Source organism: Epinephelus fuscoguttatus, linkage group LG10, assembly GCF_011397635.1.
Source record: "Epinephelus fuscoguttatus linkage group LG10, E.fuscoguttatus.final_Chr_v1".
In the NCBI taxonomy this organism is placed as follows: domain Eukaryota; kingdom Metazoa; phylum Chordata; class Actinopteri; order Perciformes; family Serranidae; genus Epinephelus; species Epinephelus fuscoguttatus.
This window is the reverse complement of record NC_064761.1, coordinates 9,766,412-9,784,370: the sequence shown is the minus strand read 5'-3', so window position 1 is coordinate 9,784,370 and position 17,959 is coordinate 9,766,412. Positions and strand designations below refer to the sequence as shown.

The 17,959-nt window shown below is 38.5% G+C and overlaps 1 protein-coding gene across 1 annotated transcript; it reads left to right on the top strand.

Moving 5' to 3' along the window:
• The first annotated feature begins 829 nt into the window (after window positions 1-829).
• On the top strand, window positions 830-12,893 carry rgs5a (regulator of G protein signaling 5a). Its single transcript, XM_049587452.1, has 5 exons — window positions 830-980; window positions 2,032-2,145; window positions 3,371-3,432; window positions 8,252-8,418; window positions 9,999-12,893. Exons 1-5 carry the CDS (start codon window positions 937-939, stop codon window positions 10,161-10,163), a joined length of 552 nt encoding a protein of 183 aa, XP_049443409.1. The 5' UTR covers window positions 830-936; the 3' UTR covers window positions 10,164-12,893.
• Window positions 12,894-17,959: the final 5,066 nt, after the last annotated feature.

The following is a 17,959-nucleotide window of genomic DNA, read 5'->3' as shown; positions in this document are numbered from 1 at the left end:
GATTTTACGACCGCGCGGACTCCGCTCCATGCACCAGTGACTGCTCAGCATGTATTTTTCACATCGACGTGCAAGAATTGTGGGTAATGTTGTGTGTTTCACTGACATTTTTACAGAAAACTACAACGCGGAAGTGCGCTTGACTATGGAAGCCCGAATGACTGCGGACATTCCTTGCGGAGTCCGCTCCGCTTATAGTACGCCTGAGTATGTTCGGGCCTTAAGCCAGACCTTAGAGGTGGCAACTCTCACACAGTGCTTCTATGAGTAACTTTTAGAGCAGCCCTGTGGGTTAATTTTATAGGCAGGTGTTTGTTTCTGCAGTGTTAAATGACAGCATATGTGCATGAGACAGTGTTGCCAAATTAAAACCGCATATTTCTTTATGTTTGAGCAGTTTGGTTGGTCAAAGTTGGTCAAAAAGGCTTCTACTTAAGTTAAAACATGAACCAAGTTTGAGTTAAAAAGTTAGATTTTGAACAGTAATGTATGATTACTGAGTGTGTCTGTGTGTGTTGATGTGGCATGTTAGTTACAAATGAAAATATATCAAAAAAAAGTCACTGATGTGATAAATAGCATCAAAATCTTTAATAAACAAATTTCAAGATCTAATTTCATGGTTTCATAATTTCTAGGTTCATGGTGCTGTTTGCATCCTGCACACTGGTCCTGGATCTGTTGGTTAATTGAAACCTCAAAGCAAACAGACCATTGATAACCCGCCCTTCCTCAGCCAGGCCACTCAGCTGTCTGCACTGTACACATTCCAGTCTGATTGGCTTAGCTGTTGGCCCAAAGCCCAAAGGGTGTCTGTATAAAACTCCCCATGTGCTGAAAGCCACAGTCAGAAAGCAAGAGGGTCTCTGAGACTCATCGTGGGCCGACGGGAAGACTCAATTTACTTGCACATACTGTGACTGAAAACGCTGGAAAATGTGTAAAGGATTAGCTGCATTACCCCAAACATGCCTCGAAAGGTGAGACCTGTCATCATCATCACTTTACCTTTCCTGTCACGTCTAAATGATGTTTTCCTCTGATGTGGTTTGGACACCAAAAAATAATCTTGAATATATATTTAAAACTCTTTAAAGTGATTCTTATCATACTAAAGATGAAAGCTGTATATCAATGTTGCTGTCAGTCTCAGGTCAACAGTTTCCATCTCAAAGAACTTTAAGGCTTAAGGTTCATCTCCGTCAAGTTTTTACTTTCTGACAGATGTGTTGACCTGGAGAACAGTTTCATGTGTCATCAGGTTTGGGTTTTTGTTTTTGTTTTTTTAATGCTAACTTTAATGTTTTTTGCTTTTATTTTGTTTTTTTTACAATGGCTTATGCAGATTGTTCAAGAGTGTGTGAGCGACACCCTCTAAACCTGTAGGGTTGAAGAAAAAACATACCAAGGTTTCCCGTGGTCTAACTCTAACTGCAGTGAATAAAACATCTTTCACCACTGGGTCAACACTGGTTTCAAAGTGTGACACTGTTCAGATTTTGATGTTTGATTTTGATTCAGATTTTTTTGTTTTTTCATAATATGTTGATTAACTTTATAACTGAATAAACTGTTTTGAGAATTTTAGGTATACATGTGCATCAGAAAAGAAGGTCTAATTAGATTTAAAAAAAACAAAAAACAAAAACGTATTTCACAGTAAAAATCTGTAAATCTTAAAACAACATATGCAGTTTTTGTTTGACGATAAGATATACTTTCTAAGCTTTTACTACTACTTTTTCTAACCCGTAACTGCTATTTTTCCCCTCAGCCAAGTCTAATTTGTATAAACATGAACTCAGCCTTTTCACAACAAGTTCTAAATTTGATGAATCATTGAACCAACATGCTCATAGATTTTATCTTAGTGTTTTGCATAAATACAGTTACACCAGAGTCATGTTGGTGAGAGGATGATGGATATCATGAAGGCTTTAGATAAACATTCTGACTTGATTATTATTTTTTGTGTCGAAGAAGTGAAAACAAAGACTTTGTCATACATGCTGTCTGTTTTTTGTCGTCCAGGGCTAAGGAGATCAAGACAAAATTGGGTGTCTTGCTCCAGAAGCCAGAAAATGCCATTGACCTCATTATCCCCTACCCCGAGAAGACCGAGAAGAAACCAGAGAAGCAGCAGAAGTGAGTCTCTTTCATTGCCTCGCTCTCAGAGACTTGAATGCCTTTGAAGGTTGAGCGTTAACCAGACAATTAGCGGTAAAGAGGTCATACAGAGCCCACAGCAGGTACAAGAAGTGGACATCAAAGGACAATAAACCTCTCCAGACACTGACTGGGCTCAGATGTCAGTGTGAGATGGTACAAAGCTTTAGATACTCCCCATTTTATTTGGCATCACCTTGAAAAAGACTGAGTTAGAGATGAATTATGTATGAGATGCTGAACTACTTTGAGTTCTTGTCATAACATACATTTAAATTTTGAGTTGGTTCAGTGAAAAAAGCTGATCATTTTTGATAAAAGCAGGATTTTTTTAACCCTAAAACTAATCCACAAAAGTCAGTAAGGCATCATCTGTAGCTTCATTTTTTTTATTTGTACTCTGGCAATGGGTTAATTCCCTCTGCAGTCTTTGTAATACTGCTTTTTATTTTTCTCCCACCACTGCAGTTCAGATTGATTCTTTGTAATTGTCCCTACATCTTATTTTCTCTTTTAATGATGACACTGTAAAAGCATTTGCTGTCATCTGTGTACATGGTTTTTATCTCTTTGTTGGACTCAATTCAAAATCACATTTTATCCCCACATGGTTAAGCTGGAATATAGTCTTGGTCATTAAGCATTTGCTTGAGATCATATGAAAAAGCCCGTACAATAAGGGATGGATGACAGTTCTGCTTTTTTAATCAGACACCTGCTGGGTGAAGACATCACTCACCAGCCTGTCGTTGGTTGGCTAATTTGCAGCCCCGGAAAAACATCTCTGCTGCTTTGGAAACTTTGTCCCAAAGAGAGAGAGAGAGAGAGAGAGAGAGAGAGAGAGAGAGAGAAGCCGTGCCGTTTCAGAATCACAACTTCTCCTTAAAACTGTTCAGATTTTCAGCACAGAGTCTAAATGCACACTTTGATTGGTCTGGTTCATACACCAGACACCATCTATTCTCAGTGGATGTTTTCCAGGCTTAAATCTTGCAGCAGAAACTGAGATCAAAGGATTGTGTCTGGTTTGGGAGACTGGAAACACACGTCTAATGTGTATTTATAGCTTGTTGTTTTCACTCAGTAGAGTTTAAGTATAGTAAATATAATGTTTGCAATCAATTAAAAAGTGTTGTATATTATATGTATGTTATATTTGTTATCTGTTGGGGATGTAGACTGAACTGAGGTATTTTGTGTGCAGGCCCACTCCTGAGGAAGCTGCTCAGTGGCGTGAAAGTCTGGACCGAGTCCTGAACAACAGCTGTAAGTCTATCCTCTCTTATTCTCTCTTTTCCTCACTCTCTCTTTCTCTCTCTCACACACACACACACACACATTTGTGTCACCCACCCTAGCAGGCTACCAACATTGTTAGACACTGAGATTTAGTTGAGTTTTGGTTGTGATGTCAGGTAACCAAAATTCAGTGTCAGGACGTACAATGCGAATTTGACAAAGAATACTGATGACAGAAGATGTTCATTTTTTTCTTGTTTCAAGTTTTGTTACGAACCAAAATCCAACATCTTCCAAACACCTCATGCCAACGTCACCTCGATGTGGATTAACACCATTCAGTTGTGAAGTATGGAGAACAAAGCCTAACGTCTGCAAAACGTTCTAATGTTAACATCCACATAACATGAAATTCCGATGTCCTTAGACATTTAAAATACCAGCTACCCAATTTTCATTCCAACCAAAATTCAATATCTGTCAAAAGTAGGTGTTAGGCCCAACATTTAGTGATATACCTTGTGGGGTAACAACCTTTTGTTCCAATATGGGATCTGTGATTTTTGTCCCCACAACACAATCGATACAGGTACAGGCTATTTGCTGGATTTTAATTGTATCTCACGGACGAGATGTGATGAACTGCCACCCAGGAGTTGTAAGGTTCCACACTGGATGTATTTTGTCTATCATTTGATGTAACTGATGAAAATCTAACACTTTGTTTTTGTAAAACAATATTAAATAACTTTCTTTACATTTTAATTAAACCTAGTGATTATTTCCCAAGTGATTTCCTCAAAGAAATCACAGCTCTAATGTTGTTTGTTCTCATGTAGCTTGGTACCGAGCTTGTATCTTGCAGATCTTTCTCTTCTTCCAATAATGATGCCGCTTATGCACACCAGTTTTTTCCACACAGCTGACTGATGCTCAACAAAAAACCCTCCTTGTTAAAAACCCAAAAATAGAACATTTTTCATGTTAGGGTGGCCTATTACTCGCTGTTCTGCACAGTCTCTGCTGTCTTGTTGACATCCTCACAACCAGACACTGAGTGCATCATTTTGTCATCCTGTCCAAAGCTGCAGTCTTCATTATGTAACAACTGGCACTTTGGTTTAACTTCAACCATTCCCAAAGGAGCAAACATGCCTCCTCTGAGGTCTGGTGTCTGTCTAGACTGTTTAAACAGGTAGAGCACACCCAGCAGGGCTTGGTTTCCATAACAGCAATATAGCTTGTGTGCTTGTTATATTTTTTGTATTGTGTGTTAGATATGCAGGTGACCATTTGTTTGTTTAATTGAATGATGAAGATAATGATGATGTGGTTTTTATTATTGTCTCATGGATGTTAATTTACTCTGCAGCCTGCACTCCGCATGGGTTTACGAGACAACACAAACAGTACAAATTGAAAAGTCCAAAATTAACAATACTGATTAACAGTACTTACATAATCATATTTTCAAAGCTTAAAATCGCCATCAAAATCCATGAAGTACAAATTACTTATAAGCAACTCATATAAAACGTACACCTACAGAAGGTATTTCATAGAGTGCATTTGCAGCTTAGCTCAACTTTAATCAACACCTACTTTGGAGTTGACGGTTGCAACATACATAAAAAAGTAATCCAGGACCACCTTTCTCCTAAAATTTTACATAATCATAAAATGCTGGAGATACGGTTACATTTAAAAAGCTTGAACTGTCGGTGTAAACTGAACAACATGTAAGAAAAACACTTTAACAACCAGCATAAATACCAGAGAGCAGCTACCGGCTCCAATGTTTACTTCACAAGGAGCACAGAAAGACTGATGATTAACTCTCATGGTTAATGGTATTCATTGGTACATGTAAACTCTCCTGCTAATAAGTGACTCAAGTTGCCCCTGTGCATCAAAATGAATCCACTTACAGATGTAACTGACCGGCTGCTACATGTGGAAGGAGAAATGTTTCCTCTGTAGAGCTCAGTGGGCGGTAAAAGAGCTTTCTAAGTGGCTCCTTCAGCACAGTCGAGGGCAGAAAGATGCATGTCCCCCCTGTGTTTGCATGCCTGCCTGAATGTGTTTGCATCTGCGTGTGTATCCGTCCATGGAGGTTATTGTGTGTGTTATGGTAACATCTCCTGGGAGAAGTCTAAATGATTTCACCAGAGTTGATTTATTGCACGGTTACTGCAAACTGCTGCGCCGTGATTATTTATCTGCATGAGATTTTACATTAGCTTCTCTCTTGTTAATTCCCATGGGTTTCTCTGAGTTATTTCCTCTCAGATGTAGAACAAACCCCCCTCCTTCACCTTAAAGTGAAAAATTGCATAATGCGACGTATATTATGCAATAGGAAATACATAATGTATGGCTGCGCTCTGATTAAAATAACAACATTGCACTTGTAGAAAAATTAATCTAATTGTCAAGTTGTCTGTGCAGTTTTTAATTACAAGAATGTTTCATTGTTTGAAATATCATCCAGCTTGCTCAAGCTACAAGGGTCAGTGCAGTTAATGAAAACTGAAACTAAGTTAATGTGGCAGAATTCTGCTGACGTGGCAGTAATATATTATTAAATCATTAATGCATGACAAACAATAAACCTGAGGCTTCATTTCCTGCTGGTTTTTACAACTCTGATACACAGCAGCTTGTCATCAGTGCCTGGGCGTGGTTGCTTCTCCTTTTGTATATCCATGTACTGGAGGTCTTTCAAAGAAAAAAAAGGGCTGCAGCTTGATTGCGACTGTGTTCTATTTTGAACCAAACTAGCCATTTAGATTGCAGATAAAAGCCTGAGGCCGAAGCAGAGAGCTTATCATCTGCAGCACATGCTCGTTCAGACAATGGGACCTTTCGCAGGCATTGTGTTGAACTACAATGGTCTTCACTTAAATGACTGGTTGTTTTATCAAGTCTTATTTTGGATCTTTATCTTGGAATACTACCGTGCTATTACATTTGTCCAAAACATCCAAGTTTTGTTTGTATTTTGGTATTTTGCAAACTTTTTTAGATTTAAAAAAGATAGTTGGTTGTTTTTGTTAAAAGAAAATAATTTTTACAAAGCCAAAATATTATATAATAATTACTTGTTAAGTTTTAAAGTTTTTATAAAGTTTCTGCATGTTTTCACTTCCTGTATGTTGCATAACACATCCAGTTTTTCCTGATCAGTGCTTTGAAAGAAAGTTTTTCAAATGCTGAAAACTCTCCAACTTAAAAACAAATTTAAGATTCATTTTTAAAAAAAGAGAAAAAAATGAAAATAGAGAAATTAATATAAACTAGGGGTCACATCAGCTTCAGTACAGCAATCCGTGACTTAAAGTGAATGTGGGCCAGGATGGTAAAGTGGGTGGGCCAGTGGTCCCTTCCCTACTTCCTGACCCCATACTTCCCATCCCCATGTTTGGACCACACCCATCTCCAAACTCGGTCTTCATTGTTATTTCAACTTCAAGCCTGTAAAATTTTACGACTACATCTTACACGGTTGTCACGCTACTGTGGTGACAAAATCTGTCCACAGAAAGACAGACAAATGAACACCTGGTAAAGTACTAAAAACCACTTCTGTGGTAGTTCCCGCTAGAATAGGTGACTCTGGGACCACATTTAGCTGTGATACACACACACACACACACACACACACACACACACACACACACACACACAGACTCATGAGGTGAAAACTAGTCACAACACCGCAGCTGGTAAAAATGTCAGATGGACAATACACATTCCTTTACATCATACTTTCCTCAATAAAAATACCAAACCTCTGTGATATATGCCACAACTTTATAGCGTCAGTTGTGTTTCCCTTTCATTTTCCACTACTTCACTTGTGCAAATGATGTAATAAAAAGCGTTTATAGGATCTGTGACATTGCTGGTTTAATCTATATGTTAACGTAATTGCTTTTTGGGTTTAGGTGTCCGCTATGTAAATGTTCTGTAATGGCTTTGTTTAAACATGAAAGCATCATTATGGAGAAGCCACGGTGCTCATGTTATTACAGGTGTGACTGAAGAAGAATGATCTCAGTTCAAGAGCTGCATCACTGATAGGTTTGAAAACGTATTTTGTAATTTTCACAGATTCAGTCACAGACACTTTCAGTCTTTTCATGAGATATACAGAAGCCTTTAACAGCCATAAATTCAAACATTTGATTTTTTCCTTTCTCCCTAATAACTATCTAGCACATCTTCTGACTAGCAGATTATAAAATAAGGTTTCTCATCAAATCCATATCTTATTAGATAGAAAATAGACTGCTGCTGCCCATACAATACAGGCTAACAGTGTCCCAGCAGAAATTAAAAAAAGAAAAAAGACAAAGCATCATGATGTGATTTACTTGTAATTTCTTGCCTCTGAGCTGAATGTAAAGCATTTTTCTAAATAATAGTAGCAGTTGGTGCTGATTCATGATTTAAGGAGGAAGGCAGATGGTGTTAAGATTATTGTGGTTTTCCGAGTCATCAAAACATGGATGAAAAGTCTTTTTGTGGATTTATATGACATTGCAACAATTTAAGAATTGATCCATCCACCAAGATTTGGGATAAAATTTGTATGTAATGTTGTACTATATCATTCAACTTAGCCATGTTTGAAGTGCTACCAAAATAATTATACTTTAATTAATCTGTCATTGTGACCTTATTGGTAAAGTGTCTCAAAGGCTTACTCAGAATTGCCAGCACAATCCCTTTAAAATGCATGCATGAAGAAGGGGTTTACATAATCACTTGTTCTATATTCTGTTATATAACCTGTCAATACATCTCTCATTTTGTAACACCTCTACCCTCCTCTCTCCATCAGATGGTCTGGCTGCTTTCCGCAGCTTTCTGCAGTCTGAGTTCAGTGATGAGAATATTGAGTTCTGGATGAGCTGTGAGGACTTCAAGAAGACCAAGAACCCTGTGAAGATGGCCACCAAAGCCAAGAAGATCTATGAGGACTTCATCCAGTCTGAGGGACCAAGAGAGGTCAGAAACTCCCGTGACTTCCCCCTTTTTATGAGCTCAACACCACACGAAATAGAAGATTATGCTCAACACATGTGCACAACCAACACATACAGTAGTTGTTAACAATCTTATTCTTCAAAGATGATATAGTACAAAGACACATTCAGACCACTCATGTAGATGTCCACATGCTAACAGCTAAATCTACATTCCTTGGAGGAGGCCCCCAGTATGTTGACAATGCAATGAAGCATGGATTCTGTCAGCAGGTTGCTGAATAAAATGTCTTTTTTTCTCATAAAATATCACTGCTGAACAGCTAACAATGTATTTAGAATAAAAGAAAATTGAAATGACAGTGTGTGTAAAACAGCTTGCATAAAGTGAGAGTCTTTATCTGATCATGACAATGTGTGAAGCAGAAATCCAGGCTTGCTCGAGTATAAGCATATGAGGTTACAGCAGACAATGTGCTAAGACTGAATTGCGACTGAGAATGAACAGCACATGCACAAGCACACACTCCAGTAATGAACACACACATCTGGAACATTAACTGTATTTTATCTTGGGTTAGAGACTTGACTCCTCTATATTTTAGAGGGAAATATTGTTAAATTCAAGGAGTACTATACAACATTCAGAACATTAACACAGCAGCAAACCATTATTTGCTATGTAGAGATATAGTGGGGTGATAAGGTCCTGAGCAGAGACTGAAGTCATACTACCTCAACAGGTTCTCATCCCAACTCGTCAAATACTGCTGCTTTGTCAGTGGACCTATGCCACACTGGGTACCCTACTGTGTCAGTTTTGGACCCTCAGGGACAGCATGTCAGTTTACACATGCATTGTGTGTTGTCAAAATATATTTCTGTTTCACAAGAAATGTACAGTTTCTGCTTGTTAAATGGCTACTTTTTTATTTACAAAATAAACTAACAACTTTGGAAAAACACTTTGATTTTACTTTGATACACTTTGATTCAATTTTTGCCCGTTGCATCGTCAACAGCAGCCATCGTCTGGTGTGTATCATAGCGTTGCAAAGGGTGCCTCAGTATGTCAATGTCTGACACCGAGATCCACTGACAAAGCGACGTTATTTAATCAGTCGCGGGTAAAAACGGGCCAGCTACCTCTCTCTGTGATGTAAGCCAAGCTTCTCTGTTGGTTGCTGCGCTAGCCAGTCTGGCTGCCTGTGATGGTATTAGGATGGCAGCAGGTTAACATTCTTATCTCTTTCAGGGCTGTTGCCATTGTTAGCACTCTTCATGATGTTCTTGGCACTATTATCTGTTAGCACCATTAGCTACTAGCAGCCAGCTCAACAACCTCCACATTGAAAGCAATGTGCAGACAACCTCTGAATCATGGATACGCTCTGAATGTTGTATAGAGCTTCTTTAAAGGAAGTTTTTAGCATGTTCAGAAAAGGCATACATTTGCTTTAGTGCTGAATGTTACAATCAGTCTCTGACTGTTTTATGTGACTTTTTTTTTTTTCATATTTACCATCAACACTTTCTGTTTTTCTTCATCTTCCTCATCTGCACTTTATTTCAACAGCATGTACTTTTGTCCTTTCACCACAGGTGAACATTGACCACTTCACCAAGGATGTGACCCTGAGGAACCTCGTGGATCTGTCCCCCACCACCTTTGACCTAGCCCAGAAGAGGATCTACGCCCTGATGGAGAAAGACTCCTTCGCGCGTTTCCTCCGGTCTGTGCAGTACCAGGAGCTCCTGGTCAACTAAGCAAGATGAAGAGTCTGAGGAGCTGGGTGGGGGGGTTGGGAAGTTTCAAACAGCAGTAAGTTATCATGACAACAAAAGGAAACAGCTTATCATTTTTTTAATTAAATATTTCTAATAAACTACCATTGTGTAAGACAGCTTGAGAACCAAAGACCTTTATTTTTCAAAAATATCCACAACATGAAGGGCAAAATGAAATTATATTTCCGAATGCTGATACTTCTAATGTAACTAAAGGAAAAGACTGCCTTTTGAAATAACCCTACCTCCCCACCCAACACACACATACATGTTCTTGTACTTCTGTACTAGTGAGGACCTTCCACTGACAACTATCATTCTCAATCCCCTTAAAGAAGTGAGGGTCTCCCAGAATTGCCTCACTTATCAAAAATGGCCTAAAAAATCTGATTGGTTCTCACACAAAGGAAGAAGTACAGGAACAAAGACAGAGAGAGAGTCAAGATCCAACAAAACAGGACAGATACCAGTGTGTTTCTGTGAAGAACAACTCAATCTTTTAAGCTTGGCCACAAAGTTTGTTCTTCAAAATTTGGATGCAAATACAAAGTATGAGATTATTCCTTGAAAACTTTATCAGACTTTCACATGTACATCAAGGCACAGGTGTTGCTTTCCCAGACCTGTCAAGTCAGTACTCCAAGGACAACTTTTTTAGACTAAGAGCCTTAATGCAGGGCCGTTCCTGGTCTGGTGCCTTAGGCCAGAAATCCACTGACAATTATATTCATGATTAACTTAAATCAACTTTTGGTTTATATCATGTCATTAACACCTTGGGTGGCTGCCTGGTTTGCCTATGCCTAAAAAACGACCATGCCTTAATGTGAAATTAATAAGATGTTGGATTTTTCAATAGAAAGCAAACTTTATCTAGGGGTCACATTGGAAACTAAACCAAAGCTAACCAATAAAATATTCCTAAATGAAAAGCAGTTTGCATTTTCGTAAGAACAAAAATACCCATTTACCTTCAATGTACAAAAATATTCCCAGTTTGACCCCCCTTCCCTTGCCCCAGACTTGCTAGTCTAATTTAGAAGGAGGTCAGAAGGACTTTTAAGTACTTTGTGGTTTTCCCAGGAAGACTTAAAGATATTATTACACCAGTCTGAGTGCCTGGAAAAGGATATGACTCACAGCATTTTCTTTCTATAGAAAGAAATGATTGGGAAACTCTTAAAAGAAATAACAGTTACACAGTTGGCTGCTCTAAATCAATCAATAATTGAATAATTTCCAGCAACGACCAAATATTTTGTCAATTAATTAAAAGAACCTGTAACATAGTTGACCATCTTCTGCTATCAATGCATTAGTAATGATTATCACACAACTCTCTTTTTGTCTCTTCCACTTTCTCACACTCACACAGACAGTAATTTTGGATTTTCACCAAACTCCCTTTTGGTTGCGATGCATCCTGGGAGAGCCATTCTTGAGAACAGTGCTGGCTAGTTGGCTCAGTGGTCAAGCTCCTTGGCTACCGCTAAACTGCATGTTGCTAAGATGGGATAATCAAGTGGGAGGGAATCTTAAAAAAAGAAGTGAACAGAGCAGTGGTTTTAACAGAGAAAGGTCTTTTTTCCCGTGTGATAATACCAAAGTTGTATGTATGCATGCCGAGTCACTAAAAAGGTCCAGACCTGGTTATAGTGAAAAACACGGGAGACAGGACTTGCAGGTTTGCAGCACTAAACAATGCCAATACTGGTTATTGAGAATCATTTTATTGTGGTCTTTGAATTATAAGACAAAGTTTAAAGTCATAAAGGAAATTTAAGAAAGCAGAGGCATTGCAATCAGACAAGCACACACAAAGTAGTCACATGTACTTTTCACTTTAAATGCACGTGTTATTTTCCAGATAAACAGTTTCAACCATGAGTTATTATTCACCACATGCTGTAACAAACACTGGTATTCACATAACTTACACTAAGCTGAGACAGAGATGGAGGTGATGGTGGATTTGGTGTTGGTGTGTAATGTTAAAGTGTCCTAAATGTATACCTTTAGTTGAATGTAGTAATCATAAAGTGTGATTATATACTATATACCCTTTGATGCTTTTTATATTAAACAAAAGCATATGTCTTAATCAACACATGAATATTGTTATCTAGATATTCAGCATTTTATAAGTCCTTATTGTTACCCTACAATCCAACTGTTACACACTAAAACAAAATGAAAAACTATATTCAGAAAAGAGATATTTTCTCACATTTCAACTTAAGTGAATTGTTGAATGTACTTCTTAAAAGGGGCATTGAAATAACCAACAAATATTAAAAAAGAGAGAGAGAGAGAGAGAGAGCGAGAGAGAGAGAGAGAGAGAGATTTATTTCCATTTTAAACAGCATTGACAAGGGTACATTGTGGCACAGATTAGCCAGTCTGGTGTCATAACCTTAAATGTAAAACAAGTCAATGATCAGAAAAATCAATAAGGGCTTTAACAGTGCTGAGTATACATTATTTGATGTAGCCTTGCATGTACGATGAGTCAATCACATAAAAATATATATGCATACAATTCCTGAAGATGTATTTATTTTTACGTGTAAATATCAACGATTTACAACCAACTGTGTCTAAGTTATTCTTTAATACAACAATGGAATCCATGATTTTTTGAACGGAGAGCTGGCGAGGACTCTTCCCAGAATCTTTTCACTGTTATAAAAGAAAAGAAGAAACACCTGACTTTCAATTGTCACTTTGTTTTTTTTCATCAGTGACCTATTTTCAACATGTGGGTACATAGGAAGCACCTCATGATTGACTCTTTAAGACTGTAAAGAAAAACTAAGACATACTTAGAAAATGCATACCAATGTAGACGCTACAAAACCTAATCAGTTAATACTGAAAAATGTTAAAGGGGCCCCGTGGAGTTTTCTTGTAAACAGATGTTTTGTTTACATTCAGTGGTACTCACCAAAACACATGATGTGTATCCGTGACTAACAAACAAGCTCAGTGCATTTCCTACCTCATAGAACATTTGCATTTATTTCAAATCCTGCATTATTTACACCCTTGTTTACTCACTAGCAGTCTCCTTCTTCCTTGCTTTTGCTGGTGCATTGCAGCATATCTTTGTATGATATCACCACCTGTTAATCAGTATAACAGCGTGACACCATTGGTGGGACTGTGTGTTGCATTGCATACATACTTCTGAACATGTACAAGACACATAGTACAAGGATCCACACATAGAAAATAGCTTCATAGAACTGCGAGAAGTCTAAAACTCTCCAGGTAACCTTTTAATTTTTATTTTTTAAGTTATCTAGTTCATGGTTAAATACATACAAAACTACTGGCATACCCATCAGCCACAAACATATTCAGTTGTAGAAAAAGATCATGGTTTAGGTTAAAACGATGTTGACTTTTGGTTTCACATGGGACAGAAACAGCCGTCTCCTGGGCAAAAGTCCTGTGTTTTTGTTGCAGCCTCAACTGCACCTTGCTTTGTGCTAATTAGTAGGAGTGTAATGATAAACAGCTTGCACACCACAGGGGTCCAATGCTGAAGTTTAATGAAGTGACATTTCGAGCATGATGCTCTACATCAGACTACCAAGACAGAGGGTGCCCCGATACAATGATGTGTTCAAGGAAAGGAGAAAGAAAACAGGTTAACATAACAATTTCAAGAGAAAATGTACCTTGTTTCATAATATCATAGGGTACCACAATGTACATGTACTTAATATGGAAAATAAAGAAAGGACAAGGTTCGTAGGTGTGCGCATGCACACACACGCCTCACCATCAATGTAAATACTCGTAAGCGTCTACACACAAATAAATGGACCCACAGACACCATGACAGTGTCCATGAACATATCCTATAAATAAATAGAGATATGTACAAAAATGCATAAAGACCATCAGTCTAAAGATATATATATATATATATATATATATACACAAAACACATACAGTGTTGGATGAACAACATGGGGTAGAGTGTCCGACACCGCATCAGGCCAATAAGCCATCATAAAGGACAGAACAATCCGCTCTTACTAACATGTTCTTGAGATTAGGAGGTCTTTTGAAGACAACGCGGGGTGGGTTGTCCATGAGCCCTCTCAGAGCTGGGTCAGTGCCACATGCCAGTGTTTGTTGATGATAGAAGACATATCTTTTGCCAGAGGGGAATATTGAATGGAACAAGTGATTCCGATTATCAGTATTTTTTGTTCTGGTTGTGTACAGGCACTGTACAGGCACACAAAACAAGCAGAGGCTTGCAGAGGCTTCGATACCCTCTTTGTAAAAACCTGTGTTCAAGTTCCACCTTTTGTTTGTCAAAGTCAGTATCTGAGCTGCATATACGGCGTATGCGGTTCAGTTGGGCCACAGGAAGGCTCCTTTTCAGATTGGTGGGGTGATACGACTGTCCATGTAACAGTGAATTTCTATCAGTAGGTTTTCTGTGCAGAGCAGTGCTGAGGCCGTCACTATTGTTAACAATCAATATGTCCAAAAAGTTCATTTTAAAAGGGTCATGAGCCACTGTGAACCTCAAATGTGTATTCTGTGTATTAATGAAGTTGTAAAAGTCTTTCAATTCCAGATGAAGAAAATCTCATCAATATACCTCTTGTATGTAGTGATGTATGGCAGGGACGGATTTTTGGAGGGATTCATCACCACCTCCTGGTCGGCACAGTCTCTAACAGCTTTAATATGTATGAGGCACTAGGTGTGAGCTGTTGTTCATCTCTCGGTGAAGAATAAAATGTTCAGCTGCCCTCAGTCCACCTTCTCCGCCTTTTCAGCTTAGCACCTGCCCAGTTTTGGTCCGGATGTGCGTGTGAACTCCCTTTTAGGAGTGTAATGATGTAGTGATCTTGATCAATATATCAATTTGAGTCTGAATGATGCTGCGCTTTAGCCAATCACAATGGAGGGGGCGCGGCCGAGACGTGCAGGTGTACTCAGAAAATGTGTACCTACAGAAACAGCAAGCTCTGTGTCCATAGCGACCGCTCCACCCAAAACGGTGTTTCGTCAACATGAAAAAAACATTTTTTTTCCAGCGGATGTCTTAGTTACAACATGATTTCATGTTTTCGGTATGTTTGTTTCATGTTTCATGTCGTATCCGACAACGGGAGGCTTTTAACAGATGACATCCTGATGTTAGCTTTGCTAACTGTCCCTGTCAGCAGCAGCCACTGATGCTTTCTAGACATTGTGATTTCCCATAACTGAATAAATACTACACATAGCAACACAAAACTGCTTTGCTAGCTCAATCATGTTGTAACTAAGATATCCGCTGGAAGAAATATTTTATTCACGAACAGTTTATTGAGTTATTACCTTATTTTTATACAGTCTATAATAGTAGTAGTTTAGTGTAATAGTATAATAGTAATAGTATAATAGTGTTATTACAGACACCGCTAACGGCTAACGTTAACAGCTAACGGTTAGCTCAGCTAATCTACGATAACCATGTTAATTACCAAACGTGCACACGGAATTAGTATCGTTTGTTCAATCATTGTGTTTATAGACTTAACAAACATCAGATTCGTCTACACGGTGATATAGTGACGTGAAAAATGTGATATATAGCTAAACTCTTGGTTTTCTACCCGAAGTATTTGTAAACAACACGGCGATTCCCTGGGGGGACCACCGGAAGTGAAGGGCGTGAGGCCCCTGCACTTCCGTTAGTCGAAAAACTCTGGGCTGTGCCTCCAGAGGTAAAGGAAGAAAAAAAAATTTTTACCGATGGATTTCCAGACTGCACCCTTGCTAATTAGCAAGTGTTATCGTGCTACTATACTAAACTAAGATGGTGAACATGGGAACATTTTACCTGCTAACGGTCGGCCAATTTGCACTGTCGTTGACATCTCACAAAATTTCAGTTCATTCTCTTTAAATACCTCTGTCTCTGGTAACTATTAAACAAACAACTCTAGACAAAAGAGAAAATCTCTGAAAATCTCTGAGGAAAACAGTTTTAAGAAAACAGATTATTTGGAAAATCTGTTCCCACTAACTGTAATTCCTCCTCCGGATGAAGTAATGCCTTCAAAGAACAAAGCAGCCTTTAAGAGTATGCCATTAAATAATTTTAGAGATGGTTGAAAAACAGAGTGGAAAACAGAATGGAAACAGATGCAACCAAAGAAGTGGCTGCCAACACAAACAATGTCTGAGGCTTGCACGGATGCATCCGTTACTACCACAGTGCCTAGAAACAGATGGAAAAGGTCAGGTGCCTTTGGTCCCAAAAGGCGGTCTGTGATGTTCTGTTTGGTTCACTACTTTTACATGTGCAGTATACTGTCACACTAGGACATTGGTTTTGTTTCAACACTTGAGGAGAAATGGGGGTCAAAGGTGTAACTGTTTCCCCAAACAGAGTCTGTTTATAAGCTAACAAGTATTTCTTACTGATTTTGAAACCAAGTACTACAATAATTGAGATTCAGCAAATTAAAACCCCAAGAGATACCACTGCTCAGAGTTTATGACTCTAATTACAACCTAAGATACCCTTTTTTTTTTTTTTTTTTTAAATTTCACCGGATATGTGACCTGATTTTTTCTTCTACATGTGTGGAAAGATGAAGAAAATGTTCACACTGACAGGACTGCCTGATAAAGGTTTTGTAAGAATGTTTTGATTACTTCTTTGCCAGAAGTAATGATTAACCCACTAAGCACAAGCAGACCTGCCAACATTTTTAAATCTGTGGCAAAATTAATGATCAGACTTGAGGTAAGAGAGCACATGTTACATCTGACTGTACATTTAATATGGTCATCTGTTTTGGGGATTCAGTTTCAACCTATAGCAGAGACATTTGTGTAGAAAGCTTTACAGACATGTTGCCATCTACACTTGGGAAAAACAGATTTGTCTTCCCATGAGTCTAAAAAAAGTCTGTGTTGATGGCTGAAGACCATAAAAGTATACAGTGCTGTTTGTGTTTACTCAAGCGTCATTACCAGGCAGTGGCGTGGGTGCAGCCAGGTTGGTGAGAACACGGGAAGCTAATTGCTCACTAAGTTTCTCAGAAAAGACAGCAAAGCTCCAAGAAATTGACAGTGTTGTGGCAAAAAGTTCTCATGGCTCTAGGGCTTTTTATATATTGCAGAGAAAAGGAATGGTCTGTTTTAATGTGTCAGAAAATAAAAGAACATTCTATCATTTCCCCGGTGATATCTGTGGCTGGCAGAGAGATCCATCGCTGACATGGCTACACCCACAGGCTTTCGTTCTCCCAAGTTGGTCAAGGTCTGAGTGGTTTGAGTTGTCAGCAGAACTCCCAACACATGAAGTGTTTAGAGTGACCGTAACATACCTGCTTTAAAAGCTGCCAGTTCTTTTAACATCAGAGTTATGTTTCATTCAAGTAATGTTGTTTTTCTGAGAACACTTTATGATTGCCATTGAGGTTTAAGTTGTGTGAACACTGTTGCTAAGTGACGGCCAACAAAAATGGACTTTGACCAATTCCCTTTTTTTAAAATGATTTCTTTTTAATGAGTGAGTGAGAGAGGTTATGTTTAGGAACAAGAAAATATCTAATAAACTTGTACGCTTACGTCTCAGTTTTAAAAAACATCTGAAGCTCTGCCAGCCCATGGATGTCTAGGCTAGAGCGTAATGTGATGTGGGAACAGTATTTTATAGGACTGATCTTAAACTGAAAAATTTTAAGTAGGCTTGTTGGTACAAGTACAAGTACCTCACAGAGAATCATGACATCACCACACTGCAT

Bases quoted from the DNA above. Each gene is read 5' to 3' on its own strand.
- rgs5a (XM_049587452.1), top strand. From the start codon at position 937: ATGTGTAAAGGATTAGCTGCATTACCCCAAACATGCCTCGAAAG. The intron at 3,433-8,251 runs GTAAGTCTATCC...TCTCTCCATCAG, and splicing joins CCGAGTCCTGAACAACAGCT to ATGGTCTGGCTGCTTTCCGC. The intron at 8,419-9,998 runs GTCAGAAACTCC...CTTTCACCACAG, and splicing joins AGTCTGAGGGACCAAGAGAG to GTGAACATTGACCACTTCAC.